This window comes from Eutrigla gurnardus, assembly GCF_963514095.1.
Source record: "Eutrigla gurnardus genome assembly, chromosome: 11".
Classification (NCBI taxonomy): domain Eukaryota; kingdom Metazoa; phylum Chordata; class Actinopteri; order Perciformes; family Triglidae; genus Eutrigla; species Eutrigla gurnardus.
Genome location: NC_139925.1, coordinates 13513454 through 13538217, shown reverse-complemented (window position 1 = coordinate 13538217; position 24764 = coordinate 13513454). Strand labels below are relative to the sequence as shown.

General features: G+C 42.3%; 1 protein-coding gene across 2 annotated transcripts in view; it reads right to left on the bottom strand.

The window, feature by feature from the left end:
* LOC311020546 (ankyrin-3-like) overlaps nt 1–24764 on the bottom strand; it is an 88841-nt gene that overhangs the window by 29831 nt on the left and 34246 nt on the right. Inside the window, exons 6-27 of one of the 2 annotated variants that reach the window (XM_084020634.1) lie at nt 23903–24088; nt 23361–23384; nt 21610–21708; nt 20135–20233; nt 19581–19679; nt 18827–19024; nt 18299–18397; nt 18061–18159; nt 17851–17949; nt 17543–17740; nt 15919–16017; nt 13732–13830; nt 12061–12258; nt 11765–11863; nt 10930–11028; nt 10674–10772; nt 10444–10539; nt 8984–9056; nt 8724–8780; nt 4480–4603; nt 3025–3036; nt 770–857 (exon numbers count right to left, since the gene is read on the bottom strand). In XM_084020634.1, the coding sequence (XP_083876760.1) occupies nt 770–857; nt 3025–3036; nt 4480–4603; nt 8724–8780; nt 8984–9056; nt 10444–10539; nt 10674–10772; nt 10930–11028; nt 11765–11863; nt 12061–12258; nt 13732–13830; nt 15919–16017; nt 17543–17740; nt 17851–17949; nt 18061–18159; nt 18299–18397; nt 18827–19024; nt 19581–19679; nt 20135–20233; nt 21610–21708; nt 23361–23384; nt 23903–24088 (2343 nt within the window). Of the gene's footprint in view, nt 1–769; nt 873–3024; nt 3037–4479; nt 4604–8723; nt 8781–8983; nt 9057–10443; nt 10540–10673; nt 10773–10929; nt 11029–11764; nt 11864–12060; nt 12259–13731; nt 13831–15918; nt 16018–17542; nt 17741–17850; nt 17950–18060; nt 18160–18298; nt 18398–18826; nt 19025–19580; nt 19680–20134; nt 20234–21609; nt 21709–23360; nt 23385–23902; nt 24089–24764 lie in introns of both variants that reach the window. The other variant, XM_084020635.1, reaches the window with a different exon arrangement.

Here is a 24764-nt window from a genome sequence, read left to right as displayed (position 1 = left end):
GACACATGAGTTTATGGTGCTTTGTTTCACTAAAGGAATCAGTTTACAGCAAAACAAACATGATCCTATCTCCGTAAAGATCAGACGGCCCTATTTCATCTATCATATGTAGCAGATTACAGTACGATGGCACCGAAATGGACCACCAAGGAGGAATAAAAAAAAGTATTTGACCTCATGTATATTTTTAGTTAGAAATAATACCAATTAATTATAGGGAAGCTATTTGGAAGTCCAAAATATTTGTTGATTTTGTAAAGGAAGAGAGTTAAGTGCATATTTGTTGCCAGTAGTATAGTCTTGAGATCGTGGGTTATGTTTTCATTGAACTTCCTAATAATATTTAAGATCAAAAGGTTACAGTTCCTGGTTTTTGCTCCTGCGTTGGAAAGGCTCGACGTGGTCTGCAGAGCCCTGCGTTTTTTCCATGAGAAAGCAAAGAGGAGCCTCCCAAAGCCCTTAGGTTTGAATAAGCTCTTCGTCAAGGTGCTTTACACTCTCCCTCAGCATTTTGGCAAAAGAAAGTATGGCATCAACACTGCTTCTGTTATGACCTTTGTGCAAGACAAGTAAAGCTACCCTGCACCCGGCTCTAATTCTACCCAGCCTGTGTTTTTATCACCGGGCCACTGACAGAAACAGTCACAGTGTAAAGGGAAAAATAAGAGATGCTGCAGAGAACTTGAAGAAGAAGGGACATTAAGGATTGAAAAACAGACAGAGAGAAGGAGAAGAGGGCATCAAAAGAAAGACAAGAAATGGATCTTACCGTGTCCTTTGTGGGCGCCAGAATCTCTTCAATCATCATGCTGTCCCGTGCGAAGGAGCTCCGGTTGAGTGTGTTGGACCTATCCGAACTGAAGGAGCGGAGGCTACATGTTACCACGCAACCCGGCGCCGTGGGCAACAACAAGTGACGGGCAGGGGAACACGACATAAAACAAAAAGCAAGGAATCCATTACTACATGCAACCTCCAGGGAAACAGTTCTTTTTGTTTTACTTTGTGGATGGAGAGAGTCCAAAAGTGGAAAATAGAGAGAGAGAGGCTGAAGAGCCCAGCAGTTGAACAAACACAAGATACTGCAGCAGGTTATTCAGAGATGGAAATATGAGTGAGGTCAGTTTGCATTAAGAGATAGAGGGAAAGAGGAACAGACTGAAAGAGAACGCGTGCGGCGGCTACGAGGTGTGGTCAGTGCGCATCATGAACACGGATGTAACTAAGTGTGTCTAAGAGATGAAATGTGACAGATTTGAGAACAGTATGCACACGCACCTGGCTGACACGCTTCCGTTCCAAAAGGTTTCAAATGGTTAAGACTCGAGCTCCGAGACTGACATTTAGTCTAAGATTAGCAGGTGACCTGGACCTGTTTCTGAGTGGCAAAAAAAAAATAATCCAAAAGGGAAGCTGGCCTTTTCCATCTGTCTCGCTGCAGCCTGCTTCGTGGCTGCGTGTGTGTGGTGTCGTGTGCCTATTTTCTTTGCAGCCTCTCAGGCTCAAAGTGGTGCTGTATTCCCGATTCCTTTCAGGATGTTTTTTTTTTTTTTTTTAGTTCTGTGCTATTTTTTCCACAGATTTGATGAGAGCAGTAGACAGAAGAGACGATGCACCCATCAGGATACAAATAACCCACGTAATATGAGTGTGATACGGAAAGATACAATCGCAGCAACAAAAGCTGTGCCTTATTTTGTATATTGTATGTGTGTGGTGATGTGTCCTGTGTGAGTGTGGGGAGGGAGATGGGTACGCGAGGGGGGGGGGGAGTAGAAAATGCAGAGCTCAGCGTGTTTGAGTGGGCACACTATTCAGCACAGAGAGAAGCCCTTTATTCGCACAGCCTGCCTGCCCCACCATCGAAGTTACCAAGCAACTCTGTACGGCCTGAATGGACTCAATGGCATGGCAGCAACCCCCCCGCTCTCAGCGGTACTCAATTTGTTCTTTACAGCTTCCTCCTTTCTCATTCTATCCATCCTCCTATCCTCCCTCAACATCCAAGCCTTTTCCATTTCCTCTTGTTTCCTCACTTCTTGCTCATTATCTCGGATGTCTTCTTTACCATCGGTCATCTATTTTCTGCATGTCATGCCACCGGCCAGCACTCTTCTTGATGATGCTCGCAGCAAGCAATTCATTCAATAGAAGATCTGTTTCACTTTTTCTCTACGTTGCCGCTTTCTTCCAACTCCATGCGTCTCTTCTTCCTTCCACACCACTCCTGTCTTTTTACTGTTAATCAATCTGCCTCGCTGTACACTACACAACTTGTTTTTTTCTGCTTGCCGTCTCCATCTATATAACAACAGTTCTGTGGGAATCAACTGTTTGAATCTTTGCACATGCATGTGAGTGTTTGCGCGCAAATGCATCTGTTTACGCTTAACGAAGTGTCTGTCCTCGATGATTTATAAATGCCGGACCTCACTGCCAGAGAAATCTCAGGCTGCGAAGTTTCAATCTCTGCAAACCATGATTTAACATCCAGAATAATCCTGTATTATCTCCAATTACTCATGTGGGAACAGAGTGGATAAAAGGGATGGAATATAAACAAACTGGTGTGTTTGATCCCTGGAAGTTACACTCAGTAGCTCAACAAAAATATAGATAACGTGCCATTTAAAAACAAGCCACATCAGAATAAGTTGACACGTTTCAAAAAAATAAAAAATAAAACACACATTTCCAACATCAATGCCCCTTTTCCGCACCTGCATCAAAAAATGAATACATTTTAATTTTGCAGGTAAGATTTTTTTTTCGACACACATGAGAAAATATGGTCAATGGTGACCGGCTCAAATGGAGAGAACCTCAAAATACAACACGTAGCCACAACAAAGTGACAAACGTTACCACAAACAGAATAACAGCAACACTGACCCCAATGTACAATGGATGACTCATGGTTTGATTATAGCGGTTTTTATGGGTTTAGGGTTGAACAGGGTTAAACAGTAGTTCGGGGGTCACGGGGGGGTTGTACTACTACTACAACTACTACTCTGTTCTTACCTGAGTCTAGGGCTAGAATGTGAGACACGGTGCAGGAAAACAAGGAAAAGAACAAAATAGAAGAGTGAAAAGCAAAGCATTTTGAAGACATTCAAGCATGATGTGACTTTCATTCGCCCCATATGACATCGATGCTGTGCTGTTGCAACATGGTATGCTATGATAAGTTATTATTGAGTGTGTGTGTGTGTGTGTGTGGCCCAGTCAAACAGCAAACCATGCAATGTTGATGTCATAAACAGAAAGCCTCGGAGAAGAAAGGAACTAGCTCAGCATCATTCATTTGTTGATCAATAAATTACAGGATTTCACAGTATTATATACACAAGGAGACAATTGTCAATTATTTTAAAATAATCATATTTTAGCTTATAAACCGTTCCTCTACTTCATTTGACAAAAAAAGCAGCAGTATCAAGCACTTGTAGCTGTAATTTATAGCAGATTGAGACGTTATTTTATTTAAAAATAACAACTTTCTCTGTAGTACCCTTAAATACCAAAAAACTATTAACAATGGTATACAAACAGCAGCATGCAGCAGTTTGAGAACACAACAAATGTGGTCAATAACCTTTTATTCATCTATTTTAATATTTTTTTACTCTGAACAACCTTTCACACTCAGATCTCTTTCCAATAAATGGCCCATGGGTCTCATCAAAGCAGCTTGTTTACATGGAACATCTCCATTTAATTTGATGTTTCCCTTGCTCGCTGTGACCCGCTGATGTAAGCAACTTCCTGTCACAATCGGTGTAGTTGTTTTTACCAATCCAACCATCACAGCACATCTGCCATCTGTCAATGTGGCTACAATGCACTCCGGGCCTGCACAACACTTGTCCCGTGTGCTGCCGATGTGTTTTCACTGGAGCCTGACAGTGAGTGTTTTCCACTACATACTCCGTCCACAATTTGAAACTGTACTTGGGCCTGTATCGAATCCCCATCTGCAGCCGTTTCCCAGAGAGAATCAAAGGCATCACAGCTCACAGAAACAGCTTCTATCTCTTGTGTTACATTACGGGCCATTTGTAATCGTTGCCTGGGTTTGAATGAGGCCACACAAAACGCTGAATCACGTTGCCAGGTTGAGTGATTGCAGGGCAACTTTCCAGCTGCTTTCTCTTGCTATTTCCATTATTCTGTGTGTGTGTGTGTGTGTGTGTGTGTGTGTGTGTGTGTGTGTGTGTGTGTGTGTGTGTGTGTGTGTGTGTGTATTGGAGGGGCTGTACATTATATGATCTGTTTCTGTCCAACAACAACAATATCTATCTATGATGTGGCATCATAAATCTGTGTGCATCGCCTGAACAACCACAGCATCCATAGCAAATATACACATAAACATAACCTGGACACAATATTCTCAGGACAAGTTGGGCCAAATAGTTGCCAGCACTGCACCAGACTACATCAGTGGTTTTCATAATAGAAATGACAGGATCTTACCTGGCGGAGCGGGCTCCTATACTGAAACCCATGTACCCCTCCTGAGGGAGGGAGTCGTCCCCCAGCTCTTTTAGGTCCTGAGGCCGCAGGTATTTGTCTGTGTCACCGGTCATCGCATCCTCACCTGGTTGAGGGGATGAAATCAAATAAAAATCCTCTTGTTAACTTCAACAGCCAATCCGGGCAAAGAGAGGTGATGCGGCATCTCAGGAAGAAAAACAGGCCCTGACCACCGACATCAGTCTCTCATTCATTAGATGAGGATACTTAGAAGAGGCCTTGAAACATTAATCAGTAGCATCTCTGTCGTTTAACCCAACATAGCTCACTGCAACTGCATAGCCCACTGCAACTTTGTCTATTGACTGGACTGACAACATCAACAACACCACCAACATGAAGCTGGAACACTGAGCAGCGCTGATGCATGGCTGTTTTAGAGGCTAGACACTCATCATTTTACAGGAAAAAATGCCTTCAGAGGCAGGAGCAAAGCCACTTTGCGGTATCTCTGGGGCTCTCCTGTAAAACCAAACGCAGCTCCTTTCACAGCACTCAAAAAAAACTGAGCGCAGCGGAGAGAGGGGAAAAAAGAGATTTAGCAGAGTGAAGAACCGCAACGCACCTCGATCAGCGGACCGGTGAACGATGACACGCCGGTCAATGAAGCCGGCGGAGCGGCTACTGCGTTTCCCCTTCTCCCTCATGTCCGACTCTGTCCTGCCTGCAACACTGAGCTCCTTCACCGCAGCCCCTCCCCCTGCCTTCGATACTGCCGCACTCCGATCAGACACCGGCACCCGCGTTGAGTTAAGACACTAAAAGTACGCGTTTCCGGTGTCAGATTTCAAAATAAAACCGATGGTGAAGGGTTTGTTACCCTCACCTAAAACAGTTAAAATAAAACCTAGGTACAAACCACGTTAAACATTAAGGCTAACCAAATATTTACGTAACCCTTTATATTAGGGAAATATCGTTGCAACCTACGAAAGAAATCCCTTCCTATACAAAAGTAATATCCAGTGTCTATGTGCGGTCATTGAAACAAATCTATATTATTTTATCATTATGTTCAATGCAATCCAGAATTATTATCAAGCAGTACGGACAATAATTTGCCGTCTTTATTTCCGAGTCCAAAATTACTCAACTGATCTGAAGACAATGCTGTAATTACAATATACTAAATTAAGAGACAAACTGCTAAATGTTGAGTCTGGAGCTTTACACTCACATTTATTCTAAAGCACTGACACATAAACTCCTACACTATGTATTACCACATTTGCCAAACAAGACTTTAAATATACACCCAAGAAGAAGAAATAAACCCAACATTAGCGGGATTCAAGACAGGCTGCAGATCTACAACTCGTTTTAATGCTTTTAATCTGATTGTGAATTTGATGACCACACTTCCTGTGTTTTTCTAGCCGTTTCTGACTGACTTGACACAAATGACACAACAATTGGTTCCCCGCTGCTGTAATGTATCACCGTCCCATTCAAGCTCAAATACCCCACCACATGCGCGCGCACGCACGCACACACGCACACACTCATGTTGTAGGCTTATCGTCTGGTTACAAAGTGGCCGCTTCAAACTCTCCCTATCTCTCATTCTCTAACAGCAAGAGTAAAAAACAAACAAAATACTCAAAATAAAGAGGTCAAGTGAAATTCCACCAATATCTAGCATCTAATAACACAGAAAAAAAAAAGATAATCGGCTGACATTATATCACTACTTTCTGTCCGTCGATCAGTCCTCTGTATGTTGTTTTTTTTTGTTTAGTAGCATTCAAAAAGGCAAAAACCGGTCGTTAAAACTTCCTCTGGTGCTTTCACGACTTACCTTTGTTAAACGCAGCCATATTGATCTGAACTCGTATGTCTGTTTTCTCTAAAGCTTGATGAACGTCCCCAGCAACGAAAAGTAAATCCAGTGAGAGGTGAAGAAGACTGTCAAGCAGTCCATCCAGTGTTTCTGGCGCTGGTGGAAAATGTTGCCCTCTCTTCACCCCACGCACTTAACTCCACTCAGACCGACTTGCGCGTTTGTTGCCGGTGCGCACATCTGTGCCACCCCTCTCTGCGCGAACAAAAATGCAACGCAAACTCGTCCTATAGCTTCGCGTCTCCTCGCTGCACAACAGTGCACATCGCTGGTCACTCGTGTAGAAGTCAAAGCCGTCTGCGGCAACACCGGGGTTAATTCTCCTGTAGGCGGCTCAACCAAAAAAAAAAAGCTCATCTCATGGGATTTAAAGAGAGAAAGTCGCGGTGCGCCCTTTGGCTCAACAGCATGCACTACAAACTCCGTCTGAAGCGAGTCAACAGGGGCCGCATTGAAAGTGTTTACCGCTCTGCAGAGAGCACAGTCAGCTGACAGGTCGTTGGAGCAGCAAATGCTTGGGAAACCTCAGTAGAGGAGACAGAGAAGAAGAAAACTCCCCCTGAACGCTCCTCCTGTCTTTTCTTCCTCGTTGGTGGAAGTATGGCTGCACGTCAAACTGGGAGTGGGGCTCAAATAATGATGAAATAACCATCATTTGCCATATTTCTTATTTTTAGATTCTTGAGCAACATTTCTCTTCCTTCTACGTGTTGCACACACACGACTAAAACTTGCACAAGAACAAGTTCATTTGGAACAATGATGCAAGAGGTGTTTGGCAGTTAAAGACCTCTAGCAGGTCTTTACATACGGTAACATTATAATAAAGGCCAGTACAGGGATTATGGAGATACGCTGCACTGTGATGGCAGACGACAGAGCACTACAAGGAGTTAAGTGGCTCTCTAAATATGGTACTAATTAGCTATAGTAGTCTATAGAAAGCATGAAACGATCATGTGATTACACGCACACACACACACACACACACACACACACACACACACACACACACACACACACACACACACACACACACACACACACACACACACTGCCAGAGACCAGGAGTGTCCCTCACACCTGCAGCTTAATAGGATTGGCTTTAGGATTAAACAGAGATGTGGAAACTCTTTACTCCCTAACTCCTTCCTTCTCACACACACACACACACACACACACAGCTAACTGAAGCTGGCCTGGTGCTGCTTTCCACTGGACAAAGTGAATATCAAGGCCGCACTACAACGCCGATGAATTATGCACACTGTATAAACAGTTTATGTGGAGTACATGAGGCCATGGATACGCTTATTTATAATTCCTCCATGGTAGCGATAACACACTGAAGCACAGATATGCCAATGAGGCTCTTCATCACACAGTAACAGTGAAAACTCATCCTTTATCACCTGATATGTGTGTGTACCTAACTTGTCTGGTCTAGCTGTATCACCTGACATAGAAACTCCACACCGCGGCTGTCCCCTAAGCAACAGCCCATGAACAAGCTCATCTATTTTACAGGCCTGTGGTCCAAAACAAAGGGCAGGAGACTGAAGACGGCAGCCTGAAACAATGCGACTTGTTCCATAAACCTGACTGTGGTACATGGCCTTGTTCTGTCCTGATATTATCAATGTTATTGAATTTATTGAGGTTTACAGTAAGACTTTATGCAGGTAAAACCCTGAATACAAATATAAAGTGAGTCACAGTTTATTTTTTCTCCTTTAAAGACATTGCAGCTGATGACAGTTCACAAAGTGTCTTTGATGAGGAGAATCACTCAGTAAAAGATTTATGATGTGCAAGTAGTTAAAAATAACAAATGCGTTTTCAAGTTGTCGTAAAAATAACATCAACAGTGTAGGCTGAATGGAAACAGGACACTGAAACCTGAAGCCAAGACCAGATACAAGGCCAGAAAAAAAAAAAAAAAATGATTTCTTGCACAAACTGAAACAGTGTGAACTTAATTCTTTGTCTGGTGATGGAAGGCTGAGAATTATAGTAAATAAAACAAAAAATGGGAATATCTGTTATGTCTGAACCTCTTATTGGCTCATGGGATGAGAATTATTTTCCATCAACAGTATTCAGTGCCTCATACTGCACAGTAACTAAGTGCATGACAACAGAATTCGGTGTGTGTCTGCGTACTCCGGCTGTTGATCGGGCATATTGTGATTTTGCCTGGAGACTTTCTTATGAAAGCTGAGTAGTAGTACAGCGAAGGCTTGACGGTTAGTTCTTCAACAAGACAGGTGAGTTCTGCTGCAGTGTTATGTTGAAGGGATACAAACGAGCAACAGAACGGCCGAGGCAAACTGGGGACAAATACCTTCATCAACATCTGAAAAAGATTCCTCAGTGAGAATTTCTGGCACTTTGGCCCGGACTGCGTGATTTGGACACACATAAGAGTGAAACATGCACATGTTAAAGGGAAATTACATCACATAGCATACAGTCACAAGGGTATGGGAATCATGCAGTGACTGGTTTACTTTACTTGTAATAAAAATCCAAGAGACAGCAATCCTTTGCAAGTATCAGTGAATTGATGAATGAGGAGAATAAAGCAAACAATTCGTCACATACCTTCATCGTCGGACATGTCGAGGAACTCGTTCATGGTCTCTGGGACATTGATTTTGTGTTTTTCAGATGAACTCTGTAAATATAAAAAAGAATATATATATGTGTATATATACATATTTTTGTTTTTGCAAAAACAAATCTATATTCTGGACAAACCCCTGAAAATGTGTACCAGTTCCAATTAGGAAATATGATGTACAATGCTGTATGCACAAATTTTATACCACCTGAATCCCACAAAGGTACGGGGAAACAACCTTGATCTTCGTGTTACTTCACTATACAAAGCCACAGTTATGATTAATAAACTTTGCTGCTGATTGTGCAGGATCTTCAGTGACCTCTCTCTTCTCTTACCCCCCCTCGTCCCCGTCACCTCTCCATCATCCTCTGTTCCTTCCCCACTTTTGCCCTCCCTCTTCCTCCAGCACACGTGTGTGGATCAGATCGCTGTTAGTGTCCTGAGCTATTTGAGGAGAAACTTTAAGCTCCGATCTAAGCCCCCCCTCTCTCCCTCCCTCCTCCTCTCTCTCTCTCCCTCCCTCTCTCCCTCCCTCTCTCTCTCTCCCTCCCTCTCTCCCTCCCTCCCTCTCTCTCTCTCCCTCCCTCACTCCCTCCCTCTCTCTCTCCCTCCCTCCCTCTCTCTCTCTGTGTTTTAATCAGGACAACTTCACACATGTGACACAGTGTGATTTACTGACTTAGTTGCTAGCTGATTTACAACTTTCACACATTGACTCCACTCACAGAATGCTCCCCAGCCTGACTGGACAAGTTTTCATTTGGGAGAGGAGTCAGTCACACAATTTCAAATGAAAACAGCTGCTCATTACAGAACACCATCGTGGTTTTACATGTTTTAGTCTAACAGGGACAAATACTTCAGACCAGTTTCTAGTGCATATCTGGAGTTTATAGCAAATAGCAAACCTCTCAATGCAACAAACATCTAAAATTATACTATTTATCTCACTATGTCCAAGTTTTTCCATCTCTTGTCTTGTAGCTCCTGATCACTGAGATTGCTAACCTTTCTAAAGATAGTTTCAATTTGATCTTCATGCAGTTGAATAAATAAAACTGAATAGCTGCCTAGAAAGTTGCAATTAAACATTTTAACTACTTTGATAGTTTTTCAGGATTTATACAATGTATGAGACTCATAAATGTACTACATGTTAAACTGAGGATGCTGAATTCTCACTTTTAAAATGTTTTTTTACACTGTTTTTTACACGGTTATAAAAAAAAAATACCCTCAAAAGGATGAAATACAACTTTTCAATGATAAGCATTCTGATTCCTCATTGTCACATGCTGTTATTGTATTGGCCTGGTACTTGTTTTCAACCTGTTTCCAAATATTCATAAGCCTTAAGCTTGAAATTGAATGGTGATGTCATAGAAATCGTTTGCATTGAGCCGTGTGAGGTGCGGTTGACAGGTAGACAGTGTCTCACCATGGTGGTCAGGTTCTCATCCGTCATGGGCCTCAGAGTGTCCACCACAGAGATGTATCCAAGACGACGGGCGATGGATAGAGCAGTGTTCCCATTCTGAACCGTGACAGAGCAACAGAAAGTTATACACAGGAGGGGCACGGTAAACACAAAAGAGCATTCAGTATTTCATCCCGCTTCAGCTCTCGTGGTGTGAATGCATGCGTGTGCCAGTGTGTTTGTGCACTGACCACAGTGAGCTCATTGGCCAGGGCCCCGTGCTGAAGCAGCAGGTTGATGATGTGGGTGTGGCCCTGCTGAGCAGCTTGGTGAAGAGGAGAGTATCCGTTCTAGACAGAGACACACAAACACATTCGGGAAAAGAGAGGAAATATTAAAATCTCATCATCTACACAAAAACAGTATAATTTCCCAGTCTGGCATTAATAAAGTTAATATAAGACTGTGCATGCGAGCGTGTGGGTGGGAGAACATGTGTTTTTCTACCTTGGTTTTGCCATTGACTCTGGCGTGGTTCTGCAGTAGGAAGTTTGCCATCTTTGCGTTGCCATAGTGACAAGCCACGTGCAACGGAGTGTAACCCATCTATACAAGTAAGAGACACAGACATGAAAGAGTGAGGAGATGAAAGGAGGAGGGAAATATAGTTACATATGCTGACTGCCGGCCTCTTACATCACAGTTACTGAAAGAGCTGGCTGTCATTTTAAAGGGAATCCAGAACACTTTTTAAGAATTTAGATTAACATACGGAAAAAAAAACATTATGTTGGGATCAATTACCTCTACTTATAGGGTTATATAACTTCACATTTCATGTCCTTGTTGAATTATGAGTACGGTGCATAATGCTAATGGAGGGGATCAGTGAGTGAATAACCTATTTGCTGTAAACAACTGTCCTGTCAGCATAAATACAGACATGCACACACACACACACACACACACACACACACACACACACACACACACACACACACACAGACACTACATAACCTTGTGTTAGTCCAACCTTCAGCTGCTGCAGGTTGGTCTCAGTGAACGTGAGCAAACTGTTATGGGGCCCGTGTGTGTATGCGTGTGTGTATGTGTGTGTGAGTGTGTGTAGGTGAATGTATGTCAGAGTGTGACGGAGTATTAGAGCATTTAGGTGATGATGTGCATGTGTGCGTTTGCTGCAGTATGTAGGTGCATCCATCCAAGACACGAACACCTTGCTCTCAGGTGTCAATCCTTTATTTATGTAGCACCTGAGATGATTGCCGACGTGCGTGCGTGTGTGTGTGTGTGTGTGTGTGTATACTACATGAGAGAGATTTACCTTTGTTTGTGGGCTGACATCAGCCCCGTGGTTGAGAAGGACTTCTGCAACATTGACCTTATCCTCCTGTGCTGCTAAGTGGAGCGGTGTAAGCCCACTCTGTATATGAGGAAAGGACACACACACAAACCCATTTGAAATGGCCGGAGATCTACAAGACTGAAACAAGTAAACGACGAGGGTTTGACAGCGTCTTTATCTACATTCCAGTGATGTAGATTAAGATGATAGCAATGATTGCAGGCTAGTTACTTGTTTGGTCACTGAGCATATTTCATCTCCGTCACTGATTTCACCTTATTGCACATGTTGACGTTAGCATTCTTGGTCAGCAGCAGCGACACCAGGTCCACGCTGCCCTCCTGCGCCGCCAGGTGAATGGGGCTGATGCCTTGTCGCGTCACCGCATTGGTGTCAGCGCCGTACTCCAGCAGTGTGGTCCCAATGTCCATTTGGTTCTTTTTGGCAGCGATGTGAAGTGGCGTGTAGCCATTCTGAAGTCAAAGAGATGCAAGGGTTAGCAGGCCGGGTTAGAGCTCTTCTTCTGCTTTGGTGTATTATTTTATCTATTTTATTGTACTAACAATGAGGTAATTATGCTTAGTGTTTGGTAAAACAGGGACCATCTCCATATCTTGTTCTATACTTTATTACATGAAGACATGAAGCAAAAATGATGAATGTAGTTCACTAAAACAACATTAATTTAACCAGTTAAAGGGGCATGACCTGTGAGACATCATTGAAATGAAGTCAGCGTTGAAACTGCCTTGTAAAGAACCACACTGGCTCACTATTGTGAGCTGCATGAGGGCTTTATTCAACTCCAGCCTTGAAGCTCCACAGTGGGGTGGAGTGATTTTAGCTTAATGAGAGTGAATAAAGGGACGAGATGAGTGAGTGCATTGAATAGTTAGACTTTTTTTTATAGAGAAACTTATGTCACGAGTCAAAATCACACTTTGAGATCCTCCTGTCTTTGGTACAGTGATATGACACGTTTTCTGCTACAGCTGTGTGATCATACACTCCTCATGTTTTTGTGTTGAAAAGCTTGGAGAGATTCCCTTGTGAACACAGTGTAATCCCTTTCCAACAGCCCTCAAAAATTAGACCAAGTACGGCAACTTTAGCACCCAGCCAAATCAAACACAAATCAAACTGAAAGAAAGGGATGAATGACTAAGACTGTGGGAGGAAGGGGTGAATAAATAGAGACAGGTACAGATTATGGAAGTGTTATCAGGCAGGAAAGGGAAGACAGAGCAAGGATGAATTAGCTTTAGCCAACAAGATGTTGTTTCTTCTTGCATGAGGCATTCGATGTCTTGAATGTCAGTTGCCAGTCCAAACCAAAAACAGGCATTTCCTGACATATTTTGGTTGGCAGTACTGCCATCCTACTCATACTTGGTCTGAGGTTTTGACACAGTACCAAAGCCCAGCAGGAAACTAGCCACAACTTGACCATATGTCAGCGAACATGTGTGTTTGTGTCTGTCAGACATTTCAACAAGCGCAGTAACTTTTCTTTGGCTTTTTTACTGGGAACACATAAAATTTACAACTCTGGATCCAACTTCACAAAAGGGCGGTTTCAAGTTTGACAAACGGTGAACAAGTTTACGGCATGTATAACACAGCGCCAGTCCATTCACACATGCTCTCAGTATTGTTTTATGGGAAATATGAATATATAGCATGCAGTAAACTGCGGAACCCAATAGGCTGACAGAATGAGCAGAATTTTGGGCTGGTTGGGTGATTTCAAACACTGCTGAGCTCAAATGAAACACGACACATTCCCTCACAATATCAGTCTAGACAACGTGGAATGGGAGAAACTGGGCAAGTATTAAATGTTCATAAATGACGGACAGCACACTGTAAATGAAGATGAATCTGAGAACACAACCCGTGTGAATTGACTGCAGTATGTGTGTTTATGTATGTTTGTGTGTGGATACCTTGGCGGCAGCATGCGGGGAAGCTCCCTGATCCAGCAGCAGCAGTGCCACTCTCTGATTATCGTAGTGAGCGGCTACATGCAGTGGTGTTAGCCCACTCTAAAACACCCACACACACACACACACACACACACACACACACACACACACACACACACACAACGCCAGGTTAGAAGATCACTCAACGAGCACAAACATACTGAAAAGTAACACGAAGGAACCAAACAGAGAGTTAAGACATGAAAGGAGATGGACATCATACTGATGACAGACAGTTAGTGCAGCTTAGAACACATCTAGAAGAAGTAGTTCGGAGGAGCAGCCAATGAAGTGTATCTCCAAAATGTCACCTTTGTGTCAATTGTTCTTTTTTAATTTTATTTTAAATAGGAGGATTTGTTTTAACACACAGAGGAACACAAAGCAGTACTCCAGCGATGTAGCATTAACAAATAAATGATTTAAATGGATGCAGCAGAACTGGAGATATCATGCTTTTTTATTCACTTCTTTCTAACTCTACAATCCCAGATTTCACTTGAAGCGATTTATCAGACTAAATAGCTCATAAAAGGCTTTATACAACATCTTTCACACATGCAGTTGCACTCCCCAAGACCTCTAAACAGCATTGTGTGTGTAAAATCACTGGAGTTCCCCTTTTATCCTTCATTTCACCTGGAAAAATGTTACTGCACCAACATTGGAGATAGATAATCTTCATTGGACAGCGATGATGGGACAACAAATTATTAATATTTTTAGCGGTAAGCTTGAAGGAGAAGCAGTATTAGATTGTTAGCAGCAGCCGTAACAGTATGTTGTTGTTATTGTTTTAGTTGGATGATCATGTTTTAAAACACTACAATACGATACTCCCAAAGTATTCCCTGTGTACTGTAAACGACTCCCAGGATGCACTCTGAGTCACTGAAAAGTCCAACGTATTTAACAAACGCTTGGATTTACTCACAAAAAGTGAGCAGAAAACATCCTGATAATCTCACGAGCAGTTGTGATGTGTTGTTTCAACTGTCCTGCAGACGCGTGAGACTTACGTCACATGTTGGGTCAAAAAGTGGGAAAAACCAGAATGATTTATTGACTTTCTTCTCATCTCTGAAGAAAATGAGTGTAATATAACTGCAATGAAGGCCTGACTTTTCTTTGAGTTTAGACTCTGTATTACAATGGGACTGATTTTTCGCACGACACCACCAAGCAGTGTGGAAGCTTCATTATCATACCTGACTGCCATTATGTTAAACGCTCTCAGATGGTGGCACAGACACACACACACACACACACACACACACACACACACACACACACACAAATAACTAACAATATAATCAGTGCCAGTAGGCCTGTGCTAAATAAATGACTACATATGTGTGTGTGCGTGTGTATACAAACGCGTTTGTACGAGGGTGCATGTGAAGGTGGAATGAGTGCATCATCGGGGGAATAAAAGCAAATCTACCCAGAAGGTTTTTGCAACAGGACAAGCATCTGTTGGATGTGTTGATCGGTCCTGAACTTGCCACTCCTCCGCTCAACCCCCCCCCCCCCCCCCCCACCAGCCCCCCTTATCCCACCGCAGCCTGGAAAACACAACTCCAAAATGGCTCTGTTCATTGTCTTGGACACAGGTTGGATAACGGCAGGCGACAGAAAGAGTTGCAGGATGATAAATGGTCACAGTATCTAAACGCCCTTCCGTTTAATCTACAGAGTCAACTACACATCAGGATAAGACTCAGGATAACTGAACAACTGCATATGTATACTTTCTTTCTTAATGGGTTGTTCTTTGCTACGTGAAGCGTATCTTTTACAAGCAGCTTCTAATTCAAAGGCCTTTTTCTATTATGTTCACAGGAATTTTTAATGATTATTTGAAAGCTATGACCGTGATCCTAAAGCACCTTGCTATCAGTTGGTTGTAACAATAATGTAGAGTGTACACTCCCATTATCTCCCCTTTCTCTGCTATGTGTAGCAGTGTCATCTCCTGCCTAATGTGCACTCAGGCCCCTCCCTCTCCAGACAGCTCATTTTTTCCAGCAGCAAAACATCTTTAAACACACCCTTAAAAGTTGTTGTCAAGATTAGCACCGACTCCCTGAAGTGTGTTGTGCTCCAGCTCTCTTCTCCTTAAAACAAAAGACCAAAAAAACATCTCACCTTTCCAGCTGCATCAGGCTCAGCTCTCTTCTGCAGGAGGAGACTGGCCACCTCCATCTTGCCATACTTTGCTGCCACATGCAGGGGGCTGAACCCTTTCTGTTGAACATAAAATTAACGAAATGAAAGACAGTAAAAAGTTATAAGATAGAGAGGATAAAAGAGGAAGAGAAGAGATGGGTATTTAAACAGGAAGTGAATATTTACATTGTTTTAGGTCAAACCTTGCTGGCTTGGGGGTCCGGCTCTTCTTCATAACAACATAGTTTCTCACATAGTTATAAATAACTTAGTTCATTAGACGTTTTTACTTAAAAACTTAATGCACAACTGAAACATGAACAATAGTTATTTTATTCAACCTGACAAAATTTGGCATTTAATAACCAATCCAAGGTTCAAAAACATTTTCATTCTACTTTTTTTTGCATGAATGTTTCTTTTGATTTTTGACACCTGAGATTATCATTGAAAGGAATTGTCACACAAAAATATAAAAGTAAACCTAGAAGAAGTTCAACATTTTAATATTTTTTTAAGAATTATTTTGAATTATAGATTTTTGACTATTTTAAATTAACTTAATCAACAACATTAACGCTTGGGATGACCTATAAATAAGCATTATTTGTGCATTAGTATTTCATTATAACAACAAGGTATGTGATACCCTGAGAAACTAAGCCAAAGGCCCTTATTTCCTCATGTATTCCAGATCTATAAACGGCCGTTGTATAATGTGATCATGTTAATCTTGGCTTCGTTCCTTTGTGTATGTGAAGATATTTAAAGACATTAGGTCATATTTCCCTGAGAAATGTGGGACTCCCACAGATTCCCATTCCACGCTCTGAAACACATGGCCTCATTTTTTGTGATTGGTTAGTATTCATACAGTTTATACAGTCATTATAGAGAGGACCTAGTTTTATCTGGTTTTAAATACGGGCAATACATTTGTTTCATAAACATCACAAACGGTATAATCACACAACTCGCACTCACACATGTTCGTGTGACATTATTTCGTTGAACAGCTGACTCAAGTGATGTCCCATAAGATGCTCTATGTGTGCCTGTGCAAGAACACCGTTCATTAATCTGTCCCACTGACAGCGGTCACCTTCAAAGACAGCCCTCGGCTACATACAATCACACACGTGCACACACCAATTCCATCAAGTCTACTCTAAATCTATTTTTGACCTTGATCTGTGCAATTAGTCATACGTGAAACACCCAAAAACTGACATCATCCGTCCGTGGTGGGCTGCCCTGATAGAAGAAAAAGAAACCATCCTGAGGTAAAAAATAAATGTTTTAAATTACTGGGCCAACACTAATGCTACCACTGACCTGGATGTGAACACTACAATCCATGTGACTCCTGATTGAGCCTTGAAGGCTGGTTATAGGCAGGCTATTGGACCACATGAATGCTTTTGTTGTGACATATTGTAGTAGCAACAAACTAAAACTAAAAAGGCTATTGGAAACTGGTGCCCACTAGTGGAGACATATGGCACTGAAGTAATGAAGACGCTCATCTCCATGACTTCATGCACTGAAATAATGAAGGCGCTCATCTTTGTGACACGGAAACAAGATCCTCCATCGGACCCACCTTAGTCGAGGAGGAGAGTGACGCTCCGTTCTCCAACAGCATGCCGGCAACATCTTGATGTCCTTCGCGGGCCGCTAGGTGAAGGGGGGTGTAGCCTGAGGTGGTGGCGGCGTTGGCAGAGGCGCCGCACTGCAGCAGCTGTTGGACAATGTCGACTTTCCCCAGCCGACTGGAGATGTGCAACGCTGTCTGGTCATCCTGCGGAGAGGGAGGAAGTGACTTTTGGCCCAGTATTTCATCACTGTTTTGTTTTTTTCTTGTTTTTATCTGTTGATTGATAATGAGTTCTATAAGAGAAGTGTTCTAACCTTGGACTTGGTCTCCACCTTGGCTCCGTTCTTGAGCAGGTATCGGACTACGTCTGCCTGGCCTGCCCTGGCTGCCATGTGGAGGGATGTCTCTCCTCGCTGGAAGGCACACAGGAACGGTATTCAGCGGGAGCTTTTCATTTGCAATGATGTGAACACTGAACAGATGATGGTGATGTTGAAACAGTACATTAAAAATGATACACTCACTACATTGGTCGTGTTGGGTGATGCTCCGTGGTGTGTAAGTGCATGGACAATGTTCTCATGTCCCATAAAGGCTGCCACGTGGATAGGCGTCAGGCCAGACTGTAACAAAACAAACAAGGTCCTATTTAAGAAAGTTGCAATGTATAAAATGGTACATCTCAGGATAGTTCATAGTTAGTACAGTTTAAAGAAACCACTTTGGTGCCAAGTAGTCAAAGCAGAAAGTAGTGCTCAGGACCTCAGTGACAGCCTGGATAGATGCTCCATGTTTTAGCAGCAGCTCCATCACTTTGACTCTGTTCTTCTTGCAGGCAATGTGAAGCGGCGTGAAACCATTCTGCACACAGAAAGAAAGAACATGAAACCCTTTAGTATTATCTTCACCATAAGTGATGTTCTCCTCACAGTGACAAGACATCTGCCACTGCTTTTATTTGACTGATAAGCAAATGATCTGCACTGTACAGGAAATGTCACTGGCAAATCAAAAGGTGACTAAAAAACTTCCCTCAGCTAATTATTCAGTTTCATCATTCTCATTCTGTTATTCTCATCTTCTTGATTCATGAATACATTCTTTTGGAAAACACTTAGTATCTCATCTGCTATATTTTAATGTTGTATATGCTGCTTCTGTCTTTCATGAAGGCACCTCACCTAGTCAAATAAAGTTATATATTATATGTTGATTCACTGGATGCTTTTGTCCAATATGTTCCATTTTAACTTTCAACGCCCTCCCAGCCTGTTCACCCTTTATCCCTACCAGAGCCTTGGCGTTCGGGTTGGCCTTCTTGTCCACGATGAGCTTGGCCACCTTGTAGTGACCACAGTGGGCAGCGACGTGCAGCGCCGTCAGGTAGTCGTTGGTGACGTCGTCCACCGGCACGTCGTGCTGGAGCAGGAGCTGCACACAGTTCAGGTGGTCCCCCTGAGTGGCCATGTGGAGCGGTGACAGCCCGTTCTATAGTGGGGGCGAGGGGGAGAGAGGGATAGACAGCGAACGAGACAAAGAGAGAGAGAGACAGAGACGGAGAGACAAACACACACGCAGACGGACAGATAGACAAATGGACACACAGACACGGTAAGTTAGAGCGTGGCCAATCGCTGCACAGAAAGACTGTGAAGGAAGTTGTTGTGAAGAAGGTTACAGGAGCATTGTTATAACGAGGCCATTACAACAATGTCTAGTTTGTTACACTGGTGGTCCTGCGCGGTCAAACTGTAGGGCTACGCAGCGGAGACGGGCTGTTCTGGAGAGGTCGCACAGACGTTATGGACACAATGCGGCAACACTTCAGCAAAAACAACAGACCTGCTACCTGATTGGTTAGCACATGTCAAATATTGCACTGTGTGCTTGTGTATTACAATGTCATTAGCGATGTGTACCCTGTTTCGTTTGAAATGTGATCTATTATATTATATTTTATAACAGCCAATGCAAACATATGTATTTGTTCCCTTTCCTATTCTGATCTAAGCAGCATCTCGGAATTGATTGTCCCAGTAGCTACCTTGGTCTTGGACAGGAAAGGAGCTCCTCGGTCCAGTAGGATTTCTACCACCTGCTCGTGCCCGCTCCTCGCCCCACAGTGAAGAGGTGTCAGACCATCCTGCAACACAAGAACGACAGCGAAGGTGTTGATGAATAACAGGAAATTAAAAAAAACAAACCTTATCCTGAATATACATTTGACATGGTTTATGAAACTTTTCATTTGATGATTTGTTCCATAGTGGAAATTAAGTTTGGTTCCGCAATCTGTAAGTCATTAAAATCCAAATCATTTTTTATAACTCTACAATGTTGAGACGGACAAACATCACACTGAAAAGATGAAAAAGGTCAATAGGTCATTAGCACACACATGCATACCGAGGAATAGGCACCATTTTAACGTACTGTATGTGTTGACAATGTAAAAGTGTAAATTTGAGCTGATTACAAACAAAATCCAACGCAACCAGTGTGAAATAATTTTAGGTTTATTGGCCTCCAGCAAACCATTTATTTCAGCCTCATGTGCTTCTGAATGTCTTACAGTTTTAGGAATATCCACAGTCTCACCTTGGTCTTTGCATCGATTTTGGAACCTCTGTCCAGCAACAACTTGACCATGTTGCTGTTACCCCGTTTTGAAGCCACGTGAAGCGGTGTGATGTCATTCTGGACAAAAGAAAAGGAAACTGGTGTTATGATTCAGCCTTCAACTGAGATTTTTAGTAATAGTTTATTATTTTACAATTCAGTTTAATGAATTAATTAGATATATAACATGTCATTTTGTAGGCTGTAAACAGACAGTAATGTTTTATTCCCAGTTCTAATATAAACCCTATACTCTCCTTATTAAGGCTGTAAAGTCTTATATAATCAAGCCAACAGCTGTAAAACAGCTGCATTGTTTAATCTCATCTATCTCCACTAATGTCGGCTTATTGGACCAGAACCTGTAATCAGTGTCAAAAGCAGCGTACACACTCCTTCACACTAGTTGATATACTGTAATCATGGGCCACTGTTGACTCTGGTTAGCTAATGTCTAATGATGTGGAAAGGAAAACATTTTAATAGCACCCACTTTTGCAATACAATGTAAAACCACAGTAAATAAATAGGAATCTTACTCTGCTTATTAAATCAAAACATTTCATTAAGTAAGAGGTCAGTCGTTATTTAAAAGACACGGTAAGGGATTCCCAGTGCAATCTAAAAATAAATAATAACGATGCCTTTTGCTAGTTGACACTGTTTACAGCGTGAGAATGCAGGAACAGCGAGGAGCAGACCAAGGCAAGAGCTTCAAGTTCATCATAAATAAAACACGTTGCACATACTGTCATATTATATTCATTAGACTGTTTCAGCTATTTTGCCTTCATCAGGGGGATGTCTGACGGTTACACACGGTCTATTAATCAATCATGTGACTTGTAGATCACCATAGATACTAAGTAAACAAAACAGTGTCACCATCATCTCCATTTTCTTATACAAAGCAGCAAATTCTATATTCTATACATCTTTCATTATACCCACATGTCTTCCATGCCCATATATTATATTTGAATAACCTGAACATATTTCAAAGTCAATCTGTAGTTGATTTGACACATCCAGCCTTTAACAAATGTTACTATATCATCCAGAATTCAGATATATTCAGTGCACTGTTCTTCCTGGACTTACTTAATTATTCCTACCAGGTTAAATTGCAAGTAAGTAAAGTAAAGACAGCTTCGCTCTCATGGAGCAATGTCTCTAATTCTTCCCCTGTATTTGACTGATATGCCTCAATTCCCATATATTCAATGAAAGAGAGTGGGTTATTAATTTATATGCAGCGTGCTGCGACTGGCCTATACACCTCTGAGGATTGTGGGGCTGCTCAAAATTAAGCAATGGAAATTAAACCAAGCCACTGTTTCACAGCTGTGTGTGGTCATTGTGTTCAGCAGCATTATACTATCTCCACTACGTTCTTGTTTACCTTGAATGCTATCAATATCCTTCTCCAACAGCAGAGGGCAGAATAAACTCACCCGAGCCATGAAGTCCACAGCAGCTCCTCTGTTCAGCAGCAGCGTGGCCACGTTAATGTTGCCATAGTGAGCCGCGATGTGCAGGGGGGTGAAACCACTCTGAGGATTGGAGAAAGGCGTACAACACACATGCAGACAAACACACACACACACACACAGTTACATTACAAACTGCAAAACACGCCACACATGTATAGTACAGACCTGGAGCTTCACAGCAGCCTACGCAGGCCTTCTGGTTAACGTACAGACGAGGACACACTTTACTATACACTGTTACACCTGACTTTCCTCACAGTGGCAGAGAAAGTCCTTTTATCGAAGCATCAAACATGGGGCCAATGGTATGCAGACAGCTACAGGGATTTTAGATTCAGCATATGGGCTTCTATGTTCTTCACAATACTGATATACAACTCATTGCACTATCACACTGCAAAGTTAAACGATATAAGCTTGAGTATTAATATACATATCCAGTTTGACAGATGTTATTTACTGGTAATCTCTATAATCTCATTCAAACACCCTGGTACTTTTAGTGTGTGAAAACTGTCCTGCAAATTAACCTAATGTTCATGTGTTAACATCTTAAATGAAAGTCATTTCCTGGCAAAACCCCTGGCTTAGTGAGCAACAGCTGTCAAAGCAACAAAAGGACACTGGGAACAAACTGTCCAATGAGTGAATGAATCTAGCATTAAGTTATCTAATCATTGGCATCCCAATTTCAAATAACCAACAATCCAGCCGAGAGCAGGTGGCTCAGACACGAGGATCCACTCTGCTGCTATCCGATGTCTCAAAGATGTCAACCAAAAGCACTACGACTATACATAATCACCAAAATAGATTTCTACACTTAAAATCAAGTCAGATAACCCAAAATTGAAATGAATCACAAAAACATGTCTTTTCATAGTAAATCCGTGTGTAATGTCTTTCTCCCATCTTCCATCAGAGTACTATGTAAAATCTGTTAACCACGATGCAGGAGCCTCAGATCACACAGCCACTTTTGGATGAATCATACCAGATAACTGTCCAGCCTGCGCAAAGCCAGAAACAATGCCAACCAAAACAGGAACACACAAGAGGTGACCACCTGACTTTGGTGTGACGAAGGGGCCCTTGTTACCATAGAAGCAGTGTTGAGGTAGCTTGTTGCTTTGGTCCCATGCAAAATGCTTAAGGTGCAAGGGTTGAGGATTAGAAGAACTAATATCAACACAGGGTCATACACTAATAAGGATAACTGTCTGTAGCTAGAAGGCTGGGTTCCTTTATAGCTTAATGGGGATTTGGCTGCCATGCAGGTTATGGACAAACCACAGCTTTTCATTGAATGATAACCACTTTTCATGCTAACACTGGTTATCATGTTAATCGGTTTCATGGAGGACAGGACAACATTTTGTCAACAGTGACAATGAATTTGGCAAAAAATCAAAGCCATAGGTTGGGACACCATGAAACCATTAGAATCGGCTTGATACCCAAGCCTCCAGCCTCAGGATTAACAAAATCAGTATTAGTGAAACATGCGCTTTTACTTTGAGTTTTTATGACTAGCGCTATCCACTACATGAATGAAGAGATGGAGAGGAAGATGAGTCTGAGTGCAGTGACGAAGGGCTGCAGAAACACTACTGCGTCAAGTCAGGGGCACTGAAGTGTTTGTTTGTTTGGTTTCCCAGAGTTTTTATGAGCTGCGATGGAGAGACTTGGTAATGTACAGAGTAGAGGTGTACCTCTGTTGTTCTATTCACCATCATCTACAGAGTCAGCCAAGAGAGGAGAGAGTGGGCAGTTAGTGAGCAAAAAACAGAAAAGGGCCCTCCACTGACATGACGTGGAGGAGCAGAGAGAGGGGAGAATGAGATCAGTACAAAAACCTCTATGGTTGTAATCTTTAGGATTTAGGATTTTACATTTGAGAAGGACATTCTCAAGCTAAAATCCACTTCCAGCATGGTTATACATTATATTCCCAAAATCTTGTGTCTTTCATCTGAATTTTTAACAGTCTGGTCCAATAATGTGAGTAAATCTATACAAACAAAAATGTACTTCTGCTTTTTTCCCCTTTCTGCCAAAAAGAACATCAAACGCAAATTCAACCAAGATAGAAGAAGAGAAAAAGGTAGCAAGAAAAAAACAACTTAGTAAACCAAAGGCATCAATAATCAAAGAAACGATTAAACAATCAAATAATTAAAGTGATAAAAACACAACAAAGCAACCAACTTGAGATCCACCACCTGAAACTGGCTGCATCATTGTTGTCACCCACCTTGGACTCAACATCTGCGTTGTGGTCGTTCTGCAGGAGCAGGGCCGCGGCCTTGGTGTCATCCTTGCGGGCAGCGATGTGCAGGGCAGGTAGGCGTACCTTGCCCTTTGTATCGTTCTCCAGCAGCAGGGAGACCACCTGGTCATGGCCCTGCTGGAGAGCCACCGCCAGAGGAGTGAAGCCATCCTGCATACGAGGAGAGAGAGAGGAGTCACTGGGGCTGGACGGGCGCCGTGATGCATTACTGGTGACGGAGCTGATATTAGACGGTAGGTGTGATTGAATGGATGAAATGAGCAGGTTGGGAGCAGGGTCATAGAGATATGGTCCTCCAATATTACATTAAGCTGAATTATTATTTTTGCTTCAGGCAGAGAGGAAAGCAATGCAACATCCCAAATTCATATAGAAGTTTAAAAAAAAGTTTATAAATGGTCCAATGATTACAGCCTTCTCATTTATATGCCAACTTTTAACTTGATTTGATTTGATTTTTGAGTGAATTTATGTTTGTACCTGGAGGTTGCATGTTTTTATTTTTATGCTGCTACAATGAAATCTCTTGTGTCAGTTTCTCATTGTTCTTTTGGGAGCTCTGATGAAAATGAAACTTCAAATAGATAACCGTCGGACAGTATGGCCTGCTTGGAGCATTTTGGATAGTAAATTATAACTTAATAAGCCCATGTGCCAAACAGATGTGGAGATGACTGTACACTCTCGGTATATTTGCAAGCCTCCTCACTATATAGGACATTAATGTAAGTTACAAAATAAGATGACAGGGTGGAAAAGGCTCCTCTATCTCCTACACACATTACCCCCTATGCTGCATAATTCAATTGTGTTTCTGCACACTTGT